The sequence below is a fragment of the Phyllopteryx taeniolatus genome, chromosome 20 (assembly GCF_024500385.1).
Source record: "Phyllopteryx taeniolatus isolate TA_2022b chromosome 20, UOR_Ptae_1.2, whole genome shotgun sequence".
In the NCBI taxonomy this organism is placed as follows: Eukaryota; Metazoa; Chordata; class Actinopteri; order Syngnathiformes; family Syngnathidae; genus Phyllopteryx; species Phyllopteryx taeniolatus.
The window spans coordinates 16585458-16596306 of NC_084521.1; the positions used below are offsets into that span (position 1 = coordinate 16585458).

Sequence of the window (10849 nt, forward strand, 5' to 3'; positions counted from 1 at the left end):
GGAACGAGAAAAATAGTAAAATAAGTCACAGTTTAGCTTAGTTTGTTTTAGCTTTCATACTTTAACGTGTGTGCGTGTGTGTTTTCACTTTTCCGCCATGGAGTAAAAAACAACAACATTTTCCTGACCGAAACGGGCTCTGCCATTAGGAGTAAAGGAAAATAAATGAAATAATTGTTACTGGCGGGAATGGGATTCACAGGTACATCCAAATGCTAACACAAGCCGAGCTTTACGCATTGTCGAAAGGACTACAAATGACATAACAGAACTACAAGGGACTGGTTGATGACGTTATTAATCCACGACGGACCCGACACGCGAGGAACATACATTACTCTCCTCACTGGAGACAGGACAGCTTAGTTGATATTGTTGAACTGTTTGGAGTAACTCCGTTATTAAAAAGAAAGTCAAAAGCTTTAGCTCGACTTTAGTGGAGTCACCATTTTATTTGATTGAGGTTTTTAGACAGTAGCTGTAAGTTGCATCAGCCGCAGTGAAAGGGCCCCGTCGCGTGATTGTTCAGAAAGTCAATGTAAGTTGAATATTTTGTGGTACCATGTACGTTAATATTATATAATCGAATACAAGCTACTATCGTATAGATAACACCTCATAGGATAAGGGTATTTGAATGATTTAATTCAATTCAGGCGTTGTCCTCGGCTACCAATTTTATTTCTTCCTTTTGCATTCAAGATGGCGGGTGACGACTCGGGTACGACGCTGCGTCAGCCTCACTTGGCCAAACAAGACCTCACAACTCTGGTAAATGCTCTTCCAACGCCATTGACACGTTTTTTGATTTAGTGTCCAAGACTTCCGCAGCTTTTTTTCACCAGGCTACTGCTGCGCCTCTGGTGCCACCCGGCAAACGACGGCCGACTAATGCGGCTGCTAGATGCTGTTAGTAGCTCTTATCGTCGAACTAGACTTTAACTACGTTTGATCACATCTCAGTACAATATTTTCATGGATTAAATTTTTTTTTTTTACCGGCATTACGAGAAAACGAGCAACCCTTTATTGCCCAGTGATTGTTTTTTGTCAATGTCTTTATGTCTCCAAAGTATTCTCTGTTAATTGACTGTATGATGTCGTACTAGAGCGGCTCCAACTACCGCAGACAAATTCCTTGTGTTTTTTGGACATACTTGGCAAATAAAGAGGATTCTGATTCTGATAAATACTGTATTGTATTCACGCCCCTTAGTGACATTTCAAATGTCTAGTACCTTATGTACACAGACAAGAAATGAATGCCACAAGAGTCTTGGGCCATTCAATTAATTGATTAAAAAGTTAATTGACATGTATCTATATATCTTGACTACGCACAAATCTGTCGTGACTGATTTTTTTTCCGCTTTAAAAAACGAATGCCGAATCAGATTTTTCAGATTTGAATCAAACAATAACGCACTACTTTCTCTATTCCGACAAGAGTTGCAATGCTGCCACGCCACATTTACTTTAAAAATACTAAATATTTACCGATGTTTAGCATTTGTTTATGGTCGACACCATTTACACTTATTGCGCGTAGTTTCTGCAAATGTATGCATTGCATCTCCATCGAGCTCTTTGCATGAGGTTTATAAAACCAAAACGATATCTCCACGGAAGGAGGCGTCTGATAGCCTCTCCAGAGGAGCTGCACGAATATTCATGGCAGCGCCCCAACCGAAGCCGAAAAGGAGCATGCGACCGCGGCGGAATAAATGGGTGAAAGTTGACCCATCACAGCTTGGCACAGAAAGGAGGCAGCTGGTCCAAGGCATTGACCATTTGTGGCACCAACATAGCACAACAAACACAGGTTCTCCCTTTGGCCACCGTATGGCGAGGGATCCTGGGTAAAGTAAGCCATTTTGAAACTAAAAAGAAAAACGTCTCCAGAGGGAGATGCAGCAAATTGGATTTTTCCTTTGTTGGACTATTATTTTGGAATAGTACTTACTCGGAAGTCATTTGTTAATGTCAATAATATGAATAGCTAATGGGGAATTAGAGGGAGAGACTGAACCCTTCTATTTATCTGTCTGTCTCATAAATAAAAAATTAAAAAAAGTTGTGTGGCTTACTGCTAACACACACTGCGAAATGCTATAGATGGGGTAGCGGAAATTAGCATCAGTATTATGATAATTATAAATCTTCAAGAAACTGCTACTTGAACTCAAATGGAGCAGCGTCACATGCATGCAAAAGTGAATTACACAAAACGGTTCAACATTACTCACTTGCATGCTATATATTCTCTCTGCTCAGTAGGAATAAGGACTGTAGCTTAGTAGGAGACATCTCTGCCTCTTCTCTTAATTCTGTTGCATGTCTTCCAGTCCAGCTCAGTGCCGCCCGGCATGTTGTGGCACAAATTGGTACTACACTGAGACGTACAGTTCGAAATTCGGACTTACCTGTATACAATGGAACCTCTAAAAAACGGACCCCGATATAACAGATAGCGGATAAAACGGACCGCCGGGACTCAACAATGTGTCCAAAAATAGTTGCCATTTGTCACTTAAATCACCGTTGACAAAATCTGTTAGTTCCAGAATCGGCCACTGCTGTTTACTGGCGCTGTGGCGCAATTCAGGCTGAGAATGGGGCTGATGTATTGAGGGGTCACAGATATACAATAATCATAGATCCTCCCATACCTACGTGGCGGCCATGTTGAATGTGGAGCATTGACGTGGCGGCCATGTGACGATGGTATAGCTATTGTCTTTTTGTACACAGCAGAGAGAGAGAGGGGCATGGCGGCTCTGAGGAAAACAAAAGTCTTTGGAGTCTGCTATTTTTGGTACAGCAAAAAAATGTTGTCAAACATTTTCAGGCTTTTTTTAAGATTTATTTACAAATACTTTGTACTGTAGTGGGCGTTTTAGGCCACGAAAAAAAACCCACAAAATGAAAATTTTGTACTCAAAAAGAAGTGCTTCAATATAACAGACAATCGCCTATATCGAATGACCCCCGCCCCTGTTAGTCCGTTCCAATAAGGTTCCATTGTACTGTAAAAACCAGTACAAAATTTAGCGTAAAAAAACTATGCACGAAAGACGAACGGCAATATTCACTGCATTTTGTTCATACATTATTTTCAGCAATGTGCATTTGTGTCCGCAGGACGTGTCGAAACTGACGACTCTGTCCCCCGAGATCATCAGCAGACAGGCCACCATCAACATCGGTACGGCCGTCCGATCGGCGCCGTCGAACTCGGCGACGCGACCGATGACGTTCTCTTGTTTTGACCCGTAGGCACCATCGGCCACGTGGCGCACGGGAAGTCCACGGTGGTGAAGGCCATCTCGGGCGTTCACACCGTCCGCTTCAAAAACGAGCTGGAGAGAAACATCACCATCAAGCTCGGATACGCTAACGCCAAGGTACGCTCGAGCGGAAGACGCCGGCCCTTCCCCGGCCGCCGTGCACTGCTCAGACGCTAACCGCCGCCGTGCTGTCGCTGTGTCAGATCTACATGCTGGACGAGCCCAGCTGCCCTCGACCCGAATGCTACCGCTCGTGCGGGAGTAGCACCCCCGACGAGTTCCCCACAGATATCCCCGGCACCAAAGGCGACTTCAAACTTGTCAGGTGAGCACACCACCACGCACACACAAATACAGCATTTTTTTGGTGGGGGGGGGGGGGGGCACATTGTAACCAATTGGGATTTACTGGACTTAATCTTCTTAATACCGCCACTATCACATCATTAATGCAGTATGGCAGCATCTGGAATCTGATTGGACAAAAACATTGAACATCCACATCCATGTACTGGTAGCAGTGCAGCCAAGATAAACGCTACCAAATGAAGAGAACAGACTGGGGGGGAATAAATTGATACAATCGCGGGCCAAACATCTCGGCATTTAGGTTGTAAATAGTGCGTCTGATAGTGGTGACGGGTTTTTGAAAGCGTTGGCCTGTGCAACTGAAAATCCCGGTCTCTCCTAGACACGTGTCCTTCGTGGACTGTCCCGGTCACGACATTCTGATGGCCACCATGTTGAACGGAGCCGCCGTCATGGACGCCGCCCTCCTCCTCATCGGTGAGTCGGCCGGTTCCGGACCGCCCGGTGGCGGCGAGCACGCGACCGGCGAATAACGTTTGGCTCCTTCCAGCGGGCAACGAGTCATGTCCTCAGCCGCAAACGTCTGAGCATCTGGCCGCCATCGAGATCATGAAGCTCAAGCACATCCTCATCCTGCAGAACAAGATCGACCTGGTGAAGGAGAGCCAGGCCAAAGAACAGTATGAGCAGATCCTCACCTTCGTGCAGGGTGAGAGACCAAACTCCTTCTCAGCAGAGTGCCACGTTTTACCAGGCATTTTAGGGCGTTTGGACGGATCTTTCGAGAGCCACGATATTGTGTTCTGTGACGATGATGGCGCCGAACCTACCTGAGAAATGGGATGTGCTCAATTACAAAAGAAGCGATACTTAACCGCCGTGAAAATTGTCCGACGTATATGCGGTAGGAAAGAAAATCGCTCTTCTCTTCTCCTGCCGGATGCCGAATGGCGAATGCCGCGGTTGCAGTTAAAAATCACACCCAACTCGGATCGCACTTTTCACCATGTCCGAGCCGAACGTGGCCGCCTCAGAGTTTTAGAAGCAGGAAAGCTGAACGTTTTGTTTTGCGTCGAGAGCAATTCGGTCATCGGCCACACATCTCCTCTGATTGGCAGGCACGGTGGCCGAGGGCGCGCCCATCATTCCCATCTCGGCGCAACTCAAGTACAACATCGAGGTGGTGTGCGAGTACATCGTCAAGAAGATCCCCGTCCCCGTGCGAGACTTCGCCTCAGAGCCCAGGCTCATTGGTAAGAAATTGTGCATGAATTTATTAAGGATGCTGTGTTTAACCGTTGACACAAGGTCAAAGGTTAAAGTGCATTTTAGGTTCAAATTTCACCCAAAAGCCCCTTATGCCAAACCTTTGGCGCGCCCAACTTTAATGTCTGGTCGACGGTGGTCCCCACAGTCATCAGGTCGTTTGACGTCAACAAGCCCGGCTGTGAAGTAGACGACCTGAAGGGCGGCGTGGCGGGAGGGAGTATCCTCAAGGGCGTCCTCAAGGTCAGCCACGATCGACGCCGTGAAAAGGCGCCGGTGACGGGAGCGTAATCGGCTTTGTCGCGTCTTCAGGTGGGCCAGGAGATCGAGGTGCGGCCGGGCATCGTGTCCAAGGACCACGAGGGGAAGCTCATGTGCAAACCCATCTTCTCCAAGATCGTCTCCCTGTTTGCCGAACACAACGACCTTCAGTACGCCGCGCCCGGAGGCCTGATCGGTACGTCTGTCTGTATTTGCGCTCCGGCGTAGGCGAGTTTGCTCATTTGCCGAATTTTGGGGGACGACTTATCCGCTGTTTTTGTGCTCAGTTCAAAGTAATAAAAATGACTTGGGCGCCATCTCACGGAATGTTGGTGGTGGTGTGAGGTGTTAATGATCGCTACGTTGTTGTTTTTTTTGGACTGCATTTGAGACGTCCTGTTTTGTTGGCGGCCCTTGAATGTCCCTCATGCGTAGTGATGATTTTGCGTCTGCCGCAGCAGCTCCGACTGTAGGCAGTGTCGTCTACTTGGCCAACATTAATTTTGTGTAAATGCCAAAAGGTTTAATGACTTGATACGATTTATGTGAAGTGCTAATATGTAAGCTAAGACTATTGATGAGCCTCGTGTGAAGGTGGTTTGTTTGTTGAATACAGTCGGCTATGTAACATGGTTTGATGATTGCGTACATGCTAGATGCATGCTGTTGCCAATTACAAACTCCCTTTTGGAAGGCGGGGCGTCAATTATTCACGGTTTTTCGCTCTCTGCAACAGGGCACGGTCCCGCAGCCGATTATTTTGTTAGGGTTTTGTTTCCTAAAATGTTTTTTCAATGTGACTTTTGTTCTTTGGAAGTTTCGTATGAACTCTGCTAACCTCGGCGCAGGCGTGGGCACCAAGATCGACCCGACGCTGTGCCGAGCCGACCGCATGGTGGGTCAGGTGCTGGGCGCCGTCGGGGAGCTGCCCGAGATCTTCACCGAGCTGGAGATCTCCTACTTCCTGCTGCGCAGGCTCCTGGGCGTGCGCACGGAGGGAGACAAGAAGGCCGCCAAGGTGAGCGCGACGTCGCCCGCGCGCACGTGTCCGCGTTTGTTGCGTCCGTTGGCCTCCTCGGCACACTTTGGGCCATTTGCTTCGTCTATAAGAGAAGGGGAAATTAAATTAGTGTTCAAAGTTTGAGGGCAGGGTGTCAACTGATTTGAGTTCCTGGGCCACATTCGCCCCCACTGGATTTCAAGTGGACTGGAGCCATATATTCCTGCAGGCCTAATAAGCAATAAATAACGACTTTGCAAACTTTTCTCATTGTTTTGCTGTAAATGCATTCTGAAAATATTCACATGTATTGGTTATCTGGTGGTAGGTTGTTTGAAGACTCTAAATTGCCATTAGGTGTCAATTTGAGTGCGAATGGTTGTTTGTTTGTTTGTTTGTTTATATGTGCCCTGCGATTGGCTGGCGACCGGTTCGGGGCGTACCCCGCCTCTCGCCCGAAGTTAGCTGGGATAGGCTCCAGCACGCCCGCGACCCGCCTGAGGAGAAGCGGTACGGAAAATGGATGGATGGATGGATGGGTGGTCGTCTTGTTGCAAATCATTTGAGCGATGTGAAAAGGCAAAAAATGAATCTGTATGAATCTATTTTTAACTTCCACACGTGCAACTTGCAGCTCACAGTGAATCTATATTTGCACCGTTTATAAAGCAACTTGTTCATTCCGAGACGTCATCACACCACACAAACTCCAGTGGGAACTTTGGAAAGAAAGAGGCTGCAGTTGTGCACCTACCTTGTAAATGTTTACACAAAAAAACACATCAAAGTTGCGGCAGCGCATGAACAAACACAAAAGGCTTTGGACCTGAAACTCTTTCTATTCACGCTCTTCAAATATTTCTTCCCCGTGTTCATTTTCATAAAAATAAAAAGTACCGTTTTATTGAAAAACTGCAGGCAGTGTTCTCTAAATTTGACACTGCAAAAATCATCCCCACGGGCAAGAATGGAGCCGCCCCGCACTTAATTTCAAGACCATTTCGCCCGGCCCCGAGTCACAACAAAAAAGAAAAAAATGAAGCTGTCAAACGTTTCCTATGCTTTGGTTCCCCCCCGCCCCCCGCCCGGCAGGTCCAGAAGCTGTCCAAGAACGAAGTGTTGATGGTGAACATCGGCTCGCTGTCGACGGGGGGCCGCGTCAGCGCCGTCAAAGCCGATCTGGCCAAGATCGTGCTCACCAACCCCGTCTGCACCGAAGTCGGCGAGAAGATCGCGCTCAGTCGCCGAGTGGAGAAACATTGGCGGTGAGGACCGTCGCATACCGCTCGCCGTCTCGCCCTTTACTTCACGTCGGCGCCAGCTCCGATTATTATTAGAATGATGATAATCAGAAGGCGGCAATTCAGCGCACTTGTAAAACGACTGTCCTACTGCAGTGACATTTTTCCACTACTACTTCCACTTTTGGCCTCCTAGTACATGGACCTTAAGCTGCAAGTTAAGGATAATGCAATAAATATCCTTGACATTCAGCTCAGAGTCCGTGTACGAGTGCGCTCGCTCTTTGTCTTCACTCGTAAGTCCACTCGTGGAATGTTTGTCTTATCAGTCATGGTTTTTTTCCACTACCATATCATATGACATGACTGTACACCAGAAGAACATATTACTAGTGAGACAAAACTATTCACTAGTTGACAACTGAATGCTACTAGTCCTACAAATGACTTTATAAAAGTCTACTTATTACCATCTAGTGCTATTAGTAGTGGACAGAACCCTCACTAGTAGAACGACGTACTAGTGAGGACAAAGAGTACACTAGTGCATGGACCTGGAGCTGGATATCAAAGATGCGACGTAACCGCTCAAGCGTCTTTCCGTACGCCTCGTCTGATTGGCTCTTCCCCGTTTCCTCTTCGCAGTCTGATTGGCTGGGGGCAGATCAGGAGGGGCGTGACCATCACGCCCACGGTGGACGACGACTGAGAGGAGAAGGCGGTGGGCCGTTGCCGTAGCAACGCTCTCGTCAGGCACGGCCCACGCCGGGCGTTTCCCGTAGACGCATTTTGGACTTTGTTCAACATCCTCGGCCGGCTGCGCTCTTCAGTGCAGCAAAAGGTCATTTTCGCTCATCCAATAAAGAATGTTTGGAACTAACTTTTTCTTGCATTCATTGCGAAAGGTGAACGGCACCCAAGTCTTTAATTCTCACTAATTACGAAAATGTCATCGTCATTTCGTAATTATGGCTCAATTGTTGCTTTTGTACTCGTTTCGCGAGTTAAATTTGCAGTCATAGAAATAAATCCGGAACAAATAGCGTGTGAGGAATGTACAGTGTTGTAAAATGCTAATCTACTGTGATGAATTGATTTCAACCATTGGTTGCAACGAGGCGGAGGTTCCTGTCATGTCAGCCGATCGCACGCGGGGCAAACCTGCGCCCATTCTGGTTTCGTTTTTTCGCTGCCGCTTGGTGAAATGCTTCAATCGGCAGTCGGGCTCGCGGGCTTTGGCGGCACATCGGAAAGCTTGCCACCAAATTGAAACGTTTTACTGCCGCGTACGTTTCAAGTGTCTGCACTTCACAGCTAGCTAGCAATGCACGAGGCGCTAATCCCGGCCTTAGGAGAAGAGGGGCCAATTATGTCATTTTAACACATTTTAATCACGTGCAACCGATGTACAATTCAAAGGACTTTTTTTTTTTTTTTCTTTTAAATCAGTCAACATGGGTGCAGCAGCAGCCGGTCGTTGGAGCGTAACTGCGCCGGAGGAGACGGCGGACGAATCCCCGAACGTGTAGCGGGTGGATGCGACTGCACTGATTTATAAAAAAAAAAAAAAAGTCCTTTGAAATGACTTAATTGGAACGTACATCGGTTGCACATGATTCAAATGTGTTTCCTCCTGTTTTTGAGATTGTAGGCTGAAAGCTGTGGACTGAATGGGTGCCGACAATGGGGCCGTGAAATGCCAACCTTTTAAGGCGAATGGCCCGTCAGCAGCATACTGAGAAAAAAACCGAAAGGAAACATGAACTAGTTCATTTTTTGGAAAGGTGAACTGAACTTTGAACTGTGTGTAGACCCCAAAAAAAACTTCCTAACACTGGCTAGTTGTGTAACTTAAGACAGTTCTGCTTTGCAATAGACAGATTACAATTTATCTTCTTTTTTTAAGTGTGAAATGATCCAAACTTTGGACATTCTCAAGTATAATGTTTTGTGTCTTTTATCAATAAGTATATCTTTTGTATTTACCAACAATGTGTTTTATCAACCAGTACATCTTTAAATGTGTTTTATCAACAACACAAACCTGTCGGAGGAATCTTAAAGGTGGAATCAACATGGCCGACGTCAGAAGGCATTTTTTTACGGGCTTACTCACTTCCGTGGACATCTTCCGCGGAACATTGCGTGCCTGACGGAAAACTGCGACTGAATACGTTGCCGCTGCCGTAGATGCGCAGAGTCCTCACTCTTCAGGAAAGAAAACAACAACAACACGTTTGTTGAGACATTAACAGTGCATGATTCAAGACACCAAGCCATTTTCAACACTTTACACAAGGGCAATCATTTGAAATAAAAATAACACACACACGTAGGGGTACTGATTCATTTAAAAAAAACAAAAAAACATTTGGAGATAGGAAGTTTCTGCCTGACGCCAGAGATGATACGGTGTCTTGTGAACAAACTGTGGCTAAAACGGATGCCCCGCAATTGCTTGTTATTTCCTGATGGACCTGTTGAATCTCTGTATTGTTTGTTCTTTCCATTTTCAATTGACATTCAAAAGTAAAAAAAATAAAAAATCTAAACCTGTGTGATGATTTTATTTAGCTTTTAAGACTTCTGACCTATAAAAGCCTTTTTTCTGTGGTTTTGTGCGAAGTAATTCAAAAAAATATAAAATAATATAAATAATAATGATTGCCAATTGAAAATGGAAAGTATGAATGAGACACGGATACTAAATGTGGTGCGAGGTGTTTTTGAATGTTGAATTTGCAGCTGAATGTGTTGAATCTTCGAAGCTGAAAAGTGTACATTGGCCTATCGCGTCACACGACACGCGGCTCGGCTCGCCTTGCTGAAAACGCCATTGGCCGACTCCGGACGGGCAGCCACAAGCTGTCACGAGCCTCTCCAAGTCCTAATCACAGAGACACCAGAACAATGCGCACACAAGGGGAACCGGTTTGCGTGAACGAATGAACGGCACTCGGCGTCAGTCGCTCAGTCGACTCATCCGACGAGTTTCGTTCGCTTTTGCGACACCGCAAATTGCAGCTTTGTCGCTTACAAGTTAATTGTCGGGAAAAAACCAAATCTCGTTCTGCTGTAACGAACCTCTGAAAGCAGTCTTTGAAGGCAAAGTAAGTTGCCAAGGGTTCCTTCCAGTCAACAAGGTGTCACGGTCCATGTTGACAAACAGCACGGGGGACGATCTATATCGAATTCCCGCAAGTGTTATGATTGACTACCGAAAGCCGTCGAACGTAACTGAAAGAAATTCTACGCGTTCTGCCAGCCCATCTTGGCCCACCTCTGCTCACCACGCATACCACCACCCGCACTCTCCGTTCCTGCAGCTTGTCATCATTTCCCTCTGTGTTCTTTCCCAAAGTCGGAACTACTTTCAGTCGATCTTTTCAATTTTCCGACTGGAACGTTGTGCAACAAATAATAAAAGTCGCCTCGTTTGTCTCATTATCCTCGTTTAAAACGTTAGTGAGGGATTCTGTTTTGAA

General features: G+C 46.4%; 1 protein-coding gene across 2 annotated transcripts; it reads left to right on the forward strand.

Moving 5' to 3' along the window:
- The first annotated feature begins 292 nt into the window (after nt 1-292).
- eif2s3 (eukaryotic translation initiation factor 2, subunit 3 gamma) lies at nt 293-9920 on the forward strand. Of its 2 annotated transcripts, XR_009785897.1 has the most exons (14): nt 293-538; nt 703-771; nt 3142-3205; nt 3277-3404; nt 3491-3612; nt 3979-4073; nt 4147-4305; nt 4715-4849; nt 5011-5105; nt 5175-5319; nt 5972-6141; nt 7216-7388; nt 8010-8205; nt 9016-9920. XR_009785897.1 is itself a non-coding variant. In XM_061758226.1 (13 exons), the coding sequence occupies exons 2-13, from the start codon at nt 703-705 to the stop codon at nt 8071-8073; spliced, it is 1419 nt and encodes a 472-aa protein (XP_061614210.1). In that variant the 5' UTR covers nt 293-538; the 3' UTR covers nt 8074-8244. The 2 variants fall into 2 exon arrangements, 1 of the variants encoding a protein (XP_061614210.1); XM_061758226.1 differs by lacking the exon at nt 9016-9920 and having other exon boundaries at nt 8010-8244.
- Nucleotides 9921-10849: the final 929 nt, after the last annotated feature.